This window comes from Fundulus heteroclitus, chromosome 3, assembly GCF_011125445.2.
Source record: "Fundulus heteroclitus isolate FHET01 chromosome 3, MU-UCD_Fhet_4.1, whole genome shotgun sequence".
Taxonomy (NCBI): domain Eukaryota; kingdom Metazoa; phylum Chordata; class Actinopteri; order Cyprinodontiformes; family Fundulidae; genus Fundulus; species Fundulus heteroclitus.
In genome coordinates, this window is record NC_046363.1 from 45,178,339 (window position 1) to 45,194,782 (window position 16,444).

The window sequence follows — 16,444 nt, forward strand, 5'->3', positions numbered from 1 at the left end:
TAAATGCCCAACCACAGAGGAGAACAGTAGGATCACTGCTACACCACAGTCAGAGATGCTTATCACGCCGTCCCCCGTGCTGCACAGGGCCAGTCTGACCACGTCATGGTTCACCTGATTCCTGCTTACAGGCAGAAACTAAAGCTCTGAGTTACAATAATGACAAACCCTGGTTCACTGCCAAACTCAGAAGGCTAAGGCTGGAGAAGAAAGAGGCCTTCAGGAGTGGGGACAAATGCAGATTCAAAGACGCAAAATACAAGTTTAGCGAGGTGGTGAAAGAGGCTAAACGACTGTACTCTGAGAAGCTGCAAAACCAGTTTTCAGCCAACGACTCTGCTTCTGTCTGGAAAGGGCTTAAGCAGATAACAAATTACAAGCCTAAAACCCCCCTCTCCATGAACGACCGACAGCTTGTAGGACCCGTTCAGGACCTACAAGCTACACCAACGTACCATCTCCAGACCTTCTGCGTTACCTTAACGCAAATTCTACTGTGTCTATAGCTTTCTGTATATATATTTATTTTTTGTCTGCACCATCAACACCAAGTAAAATTCCTTGTAAGTGCAAACTCCTTGGCAATAAAGTTGTTTCTAATTCTGAAGTGGAAGATTCAGTGAGAAGGTCCAATCAGAGCTTTCTCTATGGATGAAATGTTTTCACTTTCAGGCTTTCCATCAGGATGAAATCAGCTTTTGTCTCAATTCTTTCTCCACAGGGGAGCACTTTGTGGACAGACACAGAGAAGAGTTGATCCAAAGAGTCACCAACGTCGGACCCATTTTAGACGGACTTTTACAGAAGAAAGTTCTCCAGCAGGAAGCTTATGACAAAATATTACCTCTGTGGCCCACTCAGTCTCAGATGAGGGAGATCTTCAGCTGCCTGAGAGCTGGTGTTGAAAACAAAGACATTTTCTTCTTCATCCTTCAGCAGAAAGAACACAATCTCATCAAAGAACTCATCTGATTGAAGGAACTGATGATGGGAACCATGGGCGGTTCTAAGAGTGGCCCAGAGGGGTACTGGTTCCTGCTGACGTGGCGTTCCTTATTTACAGATCAGTAAAAACTATCTATACTATCTTTATATCAACCTTAAAATTGCTGACAAAAATAAAATTAAACTTGTTCAATGACATTTATAGGAACTGAAATTATACTCAGGACAGAAATATCTTTGAATGACAGTTTAGTTTTAAAAACAATAATATTGGCGATATTTATAAGGCCAGAGGGCTTACAGAGCAAGAAGGTCCTGGGTTCAAATCCCAGCCAGGGGTCTGGGTATGGACTTTGCATGTTCTCCCTGTGCATATGTTGGTCCTCTCAGGTCACTCTGCCTTCCTCCCAAAGTCCAAAAACATGACGTGGTTAATTAGTCTCCAAATTGCCCTTAGGTCTGAATTTGTGTCTCCATGGTTTCTTTTTTTTTAGTGTCCTGTCTGGCAATGTGGCAATAAGAATTGATGTCTTAATGGCAAAATGAGCTCGACAGATTTCATTCTCACAAGTGGAGCAGTACAGCTTTCGCCATAGTGGTCCACTTGATTTATACATGTAAATAGTTTTATTATAATTCATGCAGGGAGTATTTCATGTTATATGGACACCACAATGAGAAAGGAAAAGAGGAAAAGAAAAACAAGAAAAGGAAAAACGGGACAAAAGGTGAATGAAAGAGGAGATAAAAGGGGGAGAATGATAAAAAGTCTTCAGTCTGCTTCTTCACCTGCAAAGAGAGATGTAAAAAGAACAGCACAATCAGCAGATAAAGTATTACAGATACAATAAAGTAACACCTTGATACCATCACTGGAGTATATGTGGTATTATTTAATACAACATGCATGATGTGGCAGCTGAGGATAAAAATAGGTGTTGTCTGTATGGAAGTGAATCTCTAAGTACCTGGAACCAAGCACCTGTAGTTGTTTGTGAAAGTGAACTTGTATCTGCGAGGTTTATCCATGTGAAAAATGCTCAATAGTGGTTGTGAAGAGCCAAAGACCCCCCTCCCCTCCCCCCCACAGAGCACCGAGGCCAGCGCCGGGGGACCCAAAACCCCAGATGCCCAAAGGGACCCCCAAAGTAAAGGTGCCCAAGAGGGGCCAGCACAGGAAATCTGCCCACCACCAAGGGAAGAGGAGATACGGCCCCAAGGAAATTCCCCAGGCCCCAAGGAAATTCCCCAGCTGCCGCAATGCCAAAGCCCCCAGGAGCCGAGGAGACGACCCCATGGGGTCTGCTGGCAGACAGCTACACTGAAGTTGAACCGGCCATGGGCCCCAGGTACCCGAGGCCCCAGGGGCACCCGCCCCCCGATGGGAGCCCTGACCGATCCCCAGGGGACCAGGCCCCGCGAAGCAGCCACCAGGAATGGGCCGGCACACAGACATGTTCAAACCAAAAATAAAACATGTTCTCCTGTCGCATTCAGACCCAAGAAGACGTAGATGAAAATTTGAACAATAAACAGGTCAGTCACATCTCTGCTACTGCAGTGGTCACCTCTTTTCCACAGGGAGCAGGTTGGGGCAGATTCCATGATGGAGTTATCTTACGGCGTATGCAGTTCAATTCAATTTTATTTATATAGTGCCAATTCATGAAACATGTCATCTCAAGGCACTTTACAAAGTCAAATTCAATGAGATTATACAGATTGGTCAAAAATGTCCTATATCGCTATTAGTATTAGAAACCACTCATTAATCAAACCAATTTCATTGGGAGGCATTAACCACCATATTTCATTGTATGCCGATGATGTGGTTTTTGTATCTCATCCTGAGCACTCAGTACCAATTCTCCTAGATCTTATTCAGTCATTTGGTGAGATTTCAGGTTATACTATTAATTGGCAAAAGTCTGAATTTATGTCACTGGGTGCAAGCCTCCCTTCTGAATTCTTAAATAATCTTTTATTTAAGATAACTGACCAACTGAAATATCTTGGAGTTATTTTGCCAAAAGACCCCAAACAAATTTTCAAATTGAACTTTTTAGTGAAAGTGGATAATCTTCGGAAAGATGTTGATAAATGGAGAACACTCCCACTCTCAATGATGGGCCGCATAAACGGCATTAAAATGGTGTCCTTGCCTAAATTTTTGTATCTTTTTCAAGGTCTGCCTATTTTTTTTAACAAGGGCCTTTTTTAAATCACTGGACTCAATAATTTTACCCTTTGTCTGGGGTTTTAAAGCCCATAGGATATCAAAAATTAATTTATATAAACCAAGAGAGATGGGGGGATTAGGATTACCATGCTTCCAGCACTACTATTGGGCAGCGAATGCGAGGGCCTTGGTATACTGGCAGGAGGGTGGTGCTCAAGAACTCTCTGCAAGTCCACCCTCTTGGGTGGCTATTGAAAAAAGCAATGTTGGAAAAAGTTCTCTTCAGGCACTTCTTTTCTCAGCACCGATTTCCCCCAGAAATAGCGGGGTAAATAATCTGATTGTTTTAAACTGTTTAAAAATATGGAAACAAATTAAGGTATATTGTGACCTACCGGATACCTCAGTTTATGCCCCAACTTATCGCAACCATGCTTTTCCCCCCATCACTATCAGATATATCATTTAAAAATTGGAGTCTAAAAGGCCTAACTACACTGAAAAATGTGTACATTGACAAAAAGTTTGCTTCCTTTGGAATGCTGAAGAACAGCTTTTCTCTTCCAGACACCAATTTTTTTCAGATATTTGCAAATTAGAAATTATGTTCAAGTTAATATCCCGAATTTTGTATCTCTCCTGGAAGAAAATAAGATAGACAGAATGCTGTTGGGCTCCCCAGAATCAAAAACAATTATTTCAAGCTTTGTTGGCATTTTAGCAGAGGGCAATAATTTTGCCACAGACTCCTTGAGGGCTGCATGGGAGGAGGAGCTGGGTGTGCAGATTGGGAGTGAGGTCTGGGAGGAGGGTCTTGGGAGGATTCGGTCATGCTCTATTAATGCGAAACACCAGTTGATTCAGTTTAAGGTGTTTCATAGACTTCACTATTCAAAAACAAAATTGCACAGAATATTCCCCTCAATATCCTCAAAATGTGATAGATGTAAATCTGCCGATGGCTCCTTGACCCATCTGTTCTGGTCATGCCCCAAGCTCTTCCAGTACTGGTGCGACATATTCAAATGGTTTTCTGAAGTGTATAAGTGTACCTTAATTCCAGAACCCCAGATTGCATTATTTGGACATTCTCCTTTACTTAAGACCTGCGGCATTTCTGTACGAACGACTGTGGTGTATGGAATGGTTATAGCTAAGAAAGTAATATTAAGATTGTGGAAAACTGACAAGGTTCCTTTGTTTAAAATGTGGATAAGTGATTTTACTGAGACTCTTCATTTGGAAAGACTGCGGTATGACGTTAAGGGCTCCAATGATAAGTTTTAGACCATGTAGCTCAGTCTAGGACTGACCCCGACACCCGCTCAGTTTCTTAGTATGCCACCCGTGCCTTCATAGATAAGTTGTACTATCCTTAAGTGTAAATGGTAACCAGTGCAATGTAACCATTACTTAGATAATTTCCCTGGCTTGAGGTTTTGTTTCCCTTTTTTTTTTTTTTCCTCAGTTATTACATGTTTTTATTTCTATTTTATATTGGTAAGAGTATGTTTTTCCTTAGATCGTAACTTGTTAACTATGTTTATGTTTTATACTCTTGTGTACAATTTTTGTATGTTGCATTTTGAAAACTTAATAAACATATATTTAAAAAAAAAAGTCCTATATAAGGGAACCAGTTGATTGCATCAAAGTCCCGACAAGCAGCATTCAAGCGTAGAGCCACAGGGAGAGTCGTCTGCATTGTCCATGGCTTTGCAGCAATCCTTCATACTGAGCAAGCATGAAGCGACAGTGGAAAGAAAAACCACCCATTAGCGGGAAGGAAAAACCTCCGGCAGAACCGGGCTCAGTATGAACGGCCATCTGCCTCGACCGACTGGGGGTTACAGAAGACAGAGCAGAGACACAACAAGAGAAACAAAAAAAGCACAGAAGCACACATTGATTCAGTAACCTGTTCTACATTAGATGGTAATAGCGGGTGATCCATCTTCCCTGGATGATGTCACAGCTAACAGAACGCCAGACCAGGTGTACCTACGATGAAGAAAAAAGAGAGAGAGCAAAAAGTTAAAAGCTGAAATTGTCATGGTTGAGTTTTGGTTTGGCTTTGTTTTTCTGTTATTTTCATTTTTTTTATCTCTTTTGAGTTAGGTTTAATTTTATTTATTGTTTTCAGTCATCAGTTATTTTCTGTCAATTTTCACTTCACCTCCTCAGCAGTCAGTCACACCTGATAATCATTTGCTTGTTAATTAGCCAGACCCTTGTTTCACCTGTTAGTGCTCTATTTAAACCTCCCTCTGTCTTCAGTTCAGCACTGGGCCCTCATCTGCTATCCACCACTCCATGCCAGTCCCTCTGTAAGTCTTTTTATTCTGTGGTTCGTTCCTGGAGAAGCTCTGCTCTGTGCCACGGTGTCTCCAGAGATCTGCTTACTAAATAGTAGTGATGGTGAGATGAAGCCTCATGAGGCATTGAACCACTTGAGCCAACTGGTTCCAGAAAGGGTTCATTTCTTGAAGCTTCATGTGCACACGACACCACCTACTGGCCAGGTGTAAAATCACAGCCAGCTGTATCTTAACACGTGTGATGCATTGATTTTTTTGTCTATTATGGCTCTTGGGAATGACTTCACTAAAGGTGTAGGACGAAATAATTTGTCTACATGAATTTTGTATACACATGTGTATAATAAAATATTGTTTGAATGTATTCTCTGTGTGTAATTATTCCCAAAATAGTAGTGACGTGATATGGCTAATGCTTGTGTAACTTGGATGATTTCATGCATTTTTATTAAGAAACAACAATTTCCCCACAGTTTTTGGTTTCAAATGATTTCTCTTTTTTGAAAATACTTCTCCAACCTTTGAAAAGACACGCTCACATGGCACAGATGATGCCGGGGTGCATAAATAAATAAGTGCAAGTATGTACAGATTGGGTTACTGTGACCAATGAAAAATGACATGAGCCCAGTACTATACGGTCCCACATTTTACCCTCAGCAGCAACACTGAAGCGCACAGAGGTTCCCGCTGCGTCTTTACGCACGATCCAGCTGCTGATGTCTCCCTCCTTTCAGCTCAACGCACTTCTAGACTGTTACAGTTTATAACATTCTCATCACCTTTCACAGCAACAGGTTTCTCATCTCAGTCGACCAGACAAATCTCTATTGCTCTCCTCAGTGCGCTCTGGGCGGTGAGGTGGGAGGATTTTACCCGATGGTGCGCTGCGTGCGAGGGATAAACAGGGTGGAAATGCATAAATAAAAACTGTAAAGGGCTCCTATACAGTGATCATAGGAGCTGACCGGTCATAGGAGCTGACCGGTGCCTCAGCGGCAAGCGCTGAGGCACAGAAATACGGTGCATGTAGTTAAAAAATGCAGAATTAATAAAAACAACTTATAAACAGAAGTAGCGTTTTAAACTGCATCTGGTGAGCAGAACTGTTTTATGATCCAGAGTGCAGCCATGGCTGGTTCTGAATGAAGGCTTTATCTGGCAGCAGCTCTCTGCGTACGTAGTACAGGACCTTACCGGCTCACTTTCACCACTATTAAGACTAAAATTATTCATAACTCTGATCGCTCCTCCTGCTGCTCTGTTAACATGAACTGCAGCAGGAATGATGGCCACAAGCTGTGAAAGAAGCTGAAACATCTCAGCAGAAGGTGGAGTTTTTATCGTCCGCTGCCCAGATGGGCGTTGGGATTTTTATGCGTGAAAAATGCCATGTTTGCGTGTGACCGTGTGAAGTCAGTGACGGTCAATGCGTGATAGTTGAGAGCACTGATCTCCTAACGATCTCTCTCCTAAACTCTCCAAACACCAAACTAACTGTCTCAAACTAAATAACCACTATCCAAACTCTGCTATCCAAACTATCAAAACTCTATCCACTCTCTCAACTGACTGCAACTCGCCTACAACAACCCACATTTTGAATGGAGCCTGTGGGGTTTCTAAAGCTGTCAAACCCTGCAGCGAAATCTGAACCACTTCCCGAAGCAGTCACGTGGTACAGCCGGGCAGCGAGGCTTCGGATGTCATCGTTTTCGGCTCCTCCCCTAAATGAAGCAAGCATCGATACGCGCTTCACGGAAACGCCCCCTCCATTACTTGACACACGCCTCGAAGCCTCGGCACATAACGTAACATCACTACTAAATAGCACTGAGCTTCCTGGCCACTTAGATTATTGTGGACTCTCGCTCCAGGCCGTCAGCTCCTGCCATCACCTACATCCCTGACCTTCTGCAGCCCTGAACCTCCGGTCTTCATCATCTGCCATCCAGCACACTTCCTTAAAATAAAGACTCTTAAGCTTTAGTCCCGTGTGCGCTTCCTGAGTTCTTCGGTAAACAAATCATGACAGAAATTACAACAGTCATTTCAATGCAATGCAATGCATAACTAGAGAACAGTAGAGTAGAAATCAGTAGAGTGACAAATATAGGCCCTGATGTCCTCCAGTAGCCTAAGCCTATAGCAGCATAACTATAGAGGTAGCTCGAAGTAACATGAGCCACTCTAGTTATAAGCTTTGTCACAAAGGAAAGTTTTAAGATTAGTCTTAAAAATAGATAGGGTGTCTGCCTCACGGATCAAAACTGGGAGTTGGTTCCACAGGAGAGGAGCCTGATAGCTAAAGGATCTGCCTCCCATTCTACTTTTAGAGACTCTAGGAACCACCAGCAGACCTGCGGTCTGAGAGCGAAGTGCTCTGTTAGGAACATACGGGGTAATCAGAGCTCTGATATATGATGGAGCTTGATTATTAAGGGCTTTATACGTTAGAAGAAGAATTTTAAATTCTATTCTTGATTTAACAGGAAGCCAATGAAGGGATGCTAAAATTGGAGAAATATGATCCCTCTTGTTGATTTTCATCAGAACTCTTGCTGCAGCATTTTGGATCAGCTGAAGATTTTGAACTGCGTTTTGTGGACTTCCTGATAGTAAAGAATTACAATAGTCCAGCCTTGAAGTAACAAATGCATGGACTAGTTTTTCAGCATCACTCCTGGACAGAATGTTTCTAATTTTGGCGATATTCCGGAGGTGAAAAAAGGAAACTCTGGAAACCTGTTTAATATGGGATTTAAATGACATGTCTTGGTCAAAAACAACACCAAGATTTTTTACTTTATTACCAGAGGCCAAGTTAATGCCATCCAGATTAAGGGATTGATTAAGAAGTTTATTTTTTGAGGACTTTGGTCCAAAGATTACAACTTCTGTCTTGTCAGAATTTAAATGCAGGAAATTTAAGGTCATCCAGCTTTTGATGTCATCAAGACATGACTGCAGTCGAAGTAACTGATTGGATTCATCAGGATTTATGGATAAATATAGCTGAGTGTCATCAGCATAACAGTGGAAATTAATCCCATGCTGTCTGATAATTTTGCCTATCGGAAGCATATATATAGTAAAGAGAATTGGTCCAAGGACTGAACCCTGTGGTACTCCACAAGTGACCCTAGAGTTTGAGGAAGATTTATTATTAACATGAACAAACTGGAATCTGTCCGACAGATAAGATTTAAACCAGCCTAATGCTTTCCCCTTAATCCCTACAGTATGCTCAAGTCTTTGTAGGAGAATATTGTGATCAACTGTATCAAATGCAGCACTGAGATCTAACAGGACAAGTATAGGCAAGTCCATTATCTGAGGCCATGAGAATATCATTAGTGACCTTCACCAGAGCTGTTTCAGTGCTATGATGAGCTCTGAAGCCTGACTGAAACTCCTCAAGTAGGTCATTACTTTGTGAAAGTTTACATAGTTGATTAGCAACTACTTTCTCAAGAATTTTAGATAAGAAAAGAAGATTAGATATAGGTCTGTAATTTACTAACTCATCTTGATCAAGAGATGGTTTCTTAAGTAAAGGTTTAATAACAGCTACTTTAAAAGCCTGTGGTACATATCCATTTACTAAGGATAGATTAATCATGTCTAAAATAGTGCCACTGATCAAAGGGAATACCTCCTTAAACAATTTGGTTGGGATTGGGTCTAACATACAGGTAGAAGGTTTAGATGAAGCTAAAATTTTAGATAGCTCAGAAAGCTCTACTGCTTCTTAACAGTTCAAACCCCGATCATGCTCTAAATATTCCTCCAACGCTGCCTCACTTACTGAGGACGAGGTAATCATGTTTGGGAGGATGCCAATTATTTTATTTTTAATGGAATCCATTTTATTTATGAAGAATCCCATAAAGTCATTACTGCTAAGAGCTAAGGGAATGGATGGATCAACGGAGCTGTGACTCTGAGTAAGTTTGGCAACTGTACTTACCCAGAGTCACAGCTCCAGTGATCCATCCATTCCCTGAGTGAAAACAACTTCTGATTAATGCAGTATGCTGATGACGAAGGGTTATTTTTCTCTGATTAAAATCAGATTTAGAAGATAGATAATCACCAAAACTTTCTGTAAATGTCCGTTCTGCATTCAAAAGCTGAATCTATGTTGTTACTAGTAATGTACAGTAGGGGGTGCTGTAGCTCAGCTGGGAGTAAACTGCGAGCAAGAGTAAGAAAGATTCAGAAAGTACCTTCCTGTCAGTCAGTGCTCAGAGCTTTAATATCCCACAGAGGAGAAAAGGAAACAAGGCAGTCTTTTTTGTTAGAGATTAGGTCTGAGCGCACCTTTGTCTGAATGCAGCTTGATGAGGCTCAATAGCAGCAGATTTATAGACCTACAGCTACACACCTTGCAACCCTTGAACAGCAGAGCAAGGTGCAGGTTTAGAGCTTTATTTGTTTATAAAGTTTGTACTTTATGTAATCTTTTTTTATGTTCTGTGTCAAAGAAAGGCATCTAAGCAGATGTATTTTGTGTTTATTTAGTTTTCACGGTGTAAATTGGTTATGAATCCAGTAAATGAAAACAACTGCACCCGTCGAGGCTTTCCGTTTCTTCTTTGGTCTGAGGGACTGCTACACTTTCAATGCTTGTGGAGTTTATTTCTGAGCATTACGAAGATTTTATTAGCAACATATCATGGTAAGCCTATCTCTTTTGTCTGGTTACTGTAAGGTAAAATCAAAATGCTTTTCTTTATCTTAAAGACTTCAGTAAACAATAGATAGATTCTGTAGAGCAACACATTCTCATGGCAAATGAGACCCCGGATGAATAAGGTTTAATAAGGTTATTATTTCTCCACAAGGACCTGTGAAACGCCTGGACGCCAAGGAAACTAAAGGAGTGATGGTAATTATTCAGTCACTGAATGGAGATATTTACACGTATCTCATCTGGGTGAAGAGTCAGAAAGTAGCATCTGATCTGTGTTCTGCAGCTGGACTCCACCTGCTGGACTGAACTTGTACCTGAGGAAAACCGGACAGATGCAGAAGCTCCAACCTACAGGTGAAATTAGCCTCATCAGCACTGCTGCACAGTGTTGGGGAAAATAAGTATCTTAGTCGTATTCATATGGGAGAGCTAAAGGAAATGGAGGGTTGTTGACTGTCTCGCTCTTTTAGCGAGAGAAAACATGCAGTTGGGTTTTATGGCGGGGGGGGGTAGATCATTTGGCTTGACCCTATGCAGAGTAGAACAGTCTCTTTGTTTAAGGAACACATAGGCAGGCAAGGCAGATAGCCCACAGACCCCCTCCCTCCCGAACTCAGCGAAGGAGGGCAGTCAGTGTATTAAAAGGATGTCTTTGCAAACTTTGATCAGACAAAAGCTGTAATGCCTGGGAGAAGCACGTAGGTACACTGGTAATGTAAACTTTTGTCCCAGGAATTCCTAATGAATTAAATATGCATATTACAATGTAGTTCTAATTTATTGTTAAATCTTAAACCGGGGTAAAAATGGGCCTTCAGAGCTAAGCAGGATTAGCCCAGTACATTTAAATTAACAACTGGAAACTTCAAATAAATGTTGGTTTTTTTTTTTGCCTAACCATATTTCAGCTTCCGGTGTGAAGCTGGACACTTTGAATGCAGCGTCTCTGGTCTGCGTTGGGTCTGTTCAGAAAAGGTAATTTTTAAGTACCGGTTCTGCTCCTGGGACGGACACATGGAGAGGATAGAAAGCAGAGGATACATGCCTGCAGGTCCTATGATGGACATCACCCTCATTACGGGGAAGATGATGGAGGTGTTCCTGCCACACTGGATCTGTACTGGTAGGAGAACACGATGGTGGCAAACTTTTTAACATGATGGATTCAAACATTTCCTCTCGGTGTCTCACTGCTGTGATTTATTCAGATGACATCCCTAAACCTTTGGACTGGTTTGCAGTCCTACACATGGACGACTGTGGAGACGCTGTGGAAAATGTCTCTGAGGTCTCATCAGCACATGTCAAACTATCTGAACCCATTTTCTCTCCGAGAGCGGTGCTGATGAAAGTCGGCCTTCCTGTGAAAATCAGCTGCAACGTGTTGATCTATCAGACCAACACAGCTTTCCTCACACTGCATGTTTACCTCATCCCACGGGATCCAGGGTTACAGCAGGTAATCACAGGTCTACCAGTGTGGAGGAACACAGCTCAGACACATCAATACTTTCACTTGTTTTGTTTTTTTGTTGTTTTTTGTTTTTACAGAAAATGGACCTGGAGGAAACTTACAATGGATACAAAGTGATCCGAAAGCCAGACCCAGAGAAGTCCCTGAAAATAAAAGATTATTTCATCCTCACATCAGATCTGGGTGCAGCAGAAGTTTCTCCTAAAGTAGGTTTGATGCAGCTTTAGATGTTTTTTCATCAGACTGTACATGCATCTAAAGGCCATTTTATGGTTGGATCACAGACAGGCCGCACAATACGTAACACATGTATCGTCTACATCACTGTTGGTAAATATGAGCTAATTATAGAAGTACCATGGGTTCAGTCAGTAATGCATTTGGTGATACTTTTTAAAATACAATATATAATTTAGTAAGATTCTGCTAAAAGCATTTCATCCCTGTCTTTTCTTTAGACGGGAATAAAACTCAGATATCCAAGAGGAGAGCCAAATTTCTTTGAGGTGTACGTTGAAAATGCAAACAGGAACTTCAGTCTAATGCTCAGACCCGACGGAGAGGACCAGCCAGTGTGGGAGTGTGCTGTTCGAAAAGGTCTGTTTCAGATCAGTGAATTTCCCATAAAGTATTCACAACAAAATGCTCCTCAGGGGAACTTCACTGCTTGATTTGAGCAGCTTTGCTTCACAGAATGAGGAAGAACCCATCTGATTGGTTGGTTTTAAATTTGGGTCAATAAGAGAAGACCTGTTTACATGAACTGATTTAATTGCATTTCTGTTTCAGATGAGTATCAAAGCAGTGGCCAGGCACAAGGTGAGACAAACAGGTGGATTGTACAAACGTTTTCACACCCCTCAAGAGTAAAACCTCAATGGGGTAACTTTCTGAAACCGATTAACACAAAGTTAAGCATGACTGTGAGGTGGAAGGAAAGGGATAGATGGTTTTCACCATTTTTTACAATAGAACTGCTTTTAATCAGATTATGTGAGGGGATGTTGTGCAGACTCCAGTTTGTGCACATGAAGGCCTGAAAGAAACATTTTGGTCTCACCAGATCAGAACATCTCCTAACACATCTTTACTGTGTCTTACTGTGTCATGTTTAGTTTATCTGCTCTGCCCAGGTTTCAACCAGATTACATCACATCAACAACTCTCTGACACAACTTGAACTGTATGAATAGTTCATTTATTGTAAATCTTTTATAAAGATGGATAATCTGTCAATTTTTAACCCTTTTCTCCTCAGAGAAGCAGCGTTCAGATGAGCATCTGTCTGCAATGATGCAAAGAGTGAGTAAGAGAATTTTCTAACATTTGAGGAATATTAAAGGAGTCATAACCTGGTATTTTACATGTACTGTTCTTCTGAAAATGTCTTTAAATTAATGTTCTGTCATTGTTAGGAAAAAATGTTTTAAACAGAGATTATTCTGACCCTTATTCATACCCCCTTTTTTTACTTGCATGTGCGCGCGTTAATGTACCATGGTGAGTTTACCATCGTTTCCCGGCAATGTTGGCGCTGCCGGGAGTGTCTGTATCTTTCACAAACTCACACAGAGACGCTGCAGCCGGCCGTAATAAAAGCTCCACACTTGCAGTTAGAGCAAAGCGAGCAGGGAAGAGAGAACCCTGGTAAAAAGTTACACAAGGAAGAGCACTTACCTACTGCACTGCAGATGAGTCCCTGTTGGTATCGGTCCTTTCTCCAAACGCAGGCATGATGCCATTTCCGTCTGGTATCGTTCCAAGTTAACAAAACACTCGGGGGCAAAATGTCATGTGCATATAGAAAGTTCCTTAACTGACCTAAATCTAGGAGGAGCACCAAAATCTTGCTTCGTGGAGAGTGTGCTCTTCTGTGTTTTTATGGTTTGTACAAAGAGCCCTCACACAAAAAAGAAAAAGTAACTTTCACACTCCTGATTTTATGGAAGGTTTTAACGGAGGCCTATCACCAACACACACATTTTAACATGAAAAAGTCTGAATTCCAGGTGATGACTCCTTTAAATGATAAATCCATTGAATTTTGATAAAACCTTTCTAGTCATACCAACCATTTAAACATCAGAGCCACATCACCCCCAGTCACACTCTGTAAAGCAAACACATTCATGCGAAGATACACAGAACGGTGGGCAGCTTGGGGTCAAGTGCCTTGCTCAGGGGCACGTTAACATTTGACAAGGGGAAGCCGCAACTTTCTGGTAACAGGTCGAGTTTTCTGCCCACTGAGCCGCCCTCTGCTGGTAGCAGCTGTTTAAGAACAAGTCAGCATTTTATGCCGTGGAATGATCGACGTTCTTTCTTGTAAATCTTTAGGCAGCGGCAATCACATCAGACAAGGAGATGCTTTTGAAACTGTTGAATGATCTGAAACAACATGAGCTTAAAGATTTCAAATGGCAACTGAAGAACAGAGACGAGAGTTCAGGCATCCCAAGCATCCCAGCGAGTCTACTGGACGAGGCAGATACTTCCGACCTGGTGGATCTGATGATGAAGACCTTCACCCAACAGGCCGTGGAGGTCACCAAAGACATTTTTAAGAAAATTAACAGGAATGATCTGGTGGAGAGGCTTCCAGACACCAGATCATGATCTGAAGGTCAGGCATCACAGGAGAAATGAACTGGTAAATTTATCTTATTTTAAATTTATTTTGAAAATGCTTTGAATAACCTGATGAATCCGCTGTGGTTCTGGAAAGATTGTTACAGTTCAGTACAGATATGTGTAAAATGATTTCTCCAGCCCTAAATTCTTTGTTTTTCTCCCAAGGGCACAGACTGAAATGTTGTAAAGGTGGCCTGGATTTGTAGCTTCCTGGGCTGGATTGGATTTTGTTGATCAAGTCGGGTGCAGGTAAAGTAAAAAGCCTGCAAGTCTGTCTTGAGAACAGTTCTTTCCATCTCATCCTGGGGGATTCAGAGGAGTTTGCAGGCTACATGTAGATCCTCTGGTTGGGTGTCCTTCTAGAAGTCCAAAACACTTCCAAGGGGAGATGACCAGAAGACCTCAGCTGAATCCTTCCAGTACCTTAGAGCCTCAGCTTCACTCTGAGCTCCTGAAAGACGTCTCATCTCCTACTACCCAACATCTCACCTGCCTGCATCCAGGGTTTTCTTTTAAAACGATCAAAATACTTTTATTTGGAAGTAAAAAGACTTGAGACTCACCGTGCCACCCTGCAGGACTTTGCCATGAACCATAACGTCTGTTTCTTTAATACTTGTTTGCATTTAAAATAACATTAGAATGTCAATGACAACAATTTTCTTTTCAAATAGACCTTTCCTGCTGATGATATTAATTATGTAAATATTTTTAAAACTCTTGAATATTTAAATTTTTGATACATATAAAATATTTGCGGAGCGGTTCACAGCCAAGTGCGAAGCGACCGGGATGAAAATCAGTGCCTCCAAACCTGAGACCATGGTCTTGAACCGGAAAAGGGTAGAGTGCCTTCTCCTGGTTGAGGAGAATGTGCTGCCCCTAGTGGAGGAGTTTAAATATCTCTGGTCTTGTTCAGGAATGAGGGGAAGATGGAGCGGGAGATCGACAGGCGGATTGGTGCAGCGTCTGCTGTGAAGCGGGCGCTGTACCGGTCCGTTGTGGTGAAGAGAGAGCTGAGCCAAAAGGCGAAGCTCTCGATTTACCGATCGATCTACGTTCCTACCCTCATCTATGGTCACGAGCTTTGGGTCGTGACCGAAAGAACGAGATCCCGGATACAAGCGGCTGAAATGAGTTTTCTCCGTAGTGTGTCTGGGCTCTCCCTTAGAGATAGGGTGAGGAGCTCAGTCATCCGGGGAGGACTCAGAGTAGAGCCGCTGCTCCTCCACGTCCAGAGGAGCCAGGTGAGGTGGCTCGGGCATCTGGTCAGGATGCCTCCTGGACGCCTCCCTGGTGAGGTGTTCCGGGCACGTCCCACCGGGAGGAGGCCCAGGGGAAGACCCAGGACACGCTGGAGAGACTATGTCTCTCTGCTGGGAACGCCTTGGGATTCCCCCGGAGGAGCTGGCCCAAGTGGCCGGGGAGAGGGACGTCTGGGCCTCCCTACTGAAGCTGCTACCCCCGTGACCCGACCCCGGATAAGCGGAAGAAGACGGATTTACTTTTTGGGTTAATGATTGCATGCAGGCTTTTAGTACCTTTTTGATTATAAAAAACTTCCGTAAAACAATTAAATAATGCAAATCAGATTTTTATGGAACTTAATGCAATACAGACAAATATATAAATGGTTCCTATCCAATTTAACAAGATGTAAAATAAATATTCAATAATAGTAAAATTCTTTCAAATGTCTTTTTTTATTGAGTAAGGATTGAAAAGGTTTACATTGCACAGAAAAATTTCTTATTTTACCCCCACGTCCCAAAACCTCAACGAACACTGAGAGCTAGCAGACAAGAAGAAAACCAACAGAAACAAAACCACAATCCCATGTACCGAGCATGCATGTAGTGAAAGCAGAAGGGAAACCTTCTCCTTAACAGGAAGAACCTCCAGCAGAACCAAAACCAGCCTCAGTGTACCTCTGCCATGGCTTTTCACACAGATAAGACAGACATGTAAACAATACCACAGAAGACCTGATCCAGGAATACTCTCTATGTGAGAGAAAAGTAAAGCGGTAGTGGCAGCAATGGCTCTTTAGTGGCTTCATCCAGGAGAGGAACTCAGCTAAGCAGAAAGGCTTTAAGCCACTTTTATAGGTTTGGACAATAAAAGAGAGTTGGTTGTAATAAAAGCTCAACCAGCAGCTATGTTTGATCATTTATCATCTATGACATGAAGTTCTATGCAGC

At 42.1% G+C, this 16,444-nt stretch overlaps 3 protein-coding genes across 3 annotated transcripts in view; 2 read left to right on the plus strand and 1 right to left on the minus strand.

Annotated features, from left to right (window-relative positions):
* LOC105924485 overlaps positions 1–1,607 on the plus strand; it is a 252,954-nt gene extending 251,347 nt beyond the window's left edge. The window contains exon 22 of the mRNA XM_036135517.1: positions 722–1,607. Coding sequence (XP_035991410.1) covers positions 722–972 — 251 coding nt within the window. The 3' untranslated portion in view covers positions 973–1,607. The remainder of the gene's footprint in view (positions 1–721) is intronic.
* LOC118562707 overlaps positions 1–16,444 on the minus strand; it is a 275,945-nt gene that overhangs the window by 209,987 nt on the left and 49,514 nt on the right. The window lies entirely within an intron of this gene.
* Positions 9,688–14,513, plus strand: LOC110368414 (NACHT, LRR and PYD domains-containing protein 1 homolog). Its single transcript, XM_036135527.1, has 12 exons — positions 9,688–9,856; positions 9,967–10,123; positions 10,290–10,333; positions 10,422–10,492; positions 11,047–11,261; positions 11,347–11,597; positions 11,690–11,818; positions 12,071–12,209; positions 12,402–12,431; positions 12,871–12,914; positions 13,950–14,256; positions 14,409–14,513. Exons 2-11 carry the CDS (start codon positions 9,988–9,990, stop codon positions 14,226–14,228), a joined length of 1,338 nt encoding a protein of 445 aa, XP_035991420.1. The 5' UTR covers positions 9,688–9,856; positions 9,967–9,987; the 3' UTR covers positions 14,229–14,256; positions 14,409–14,513.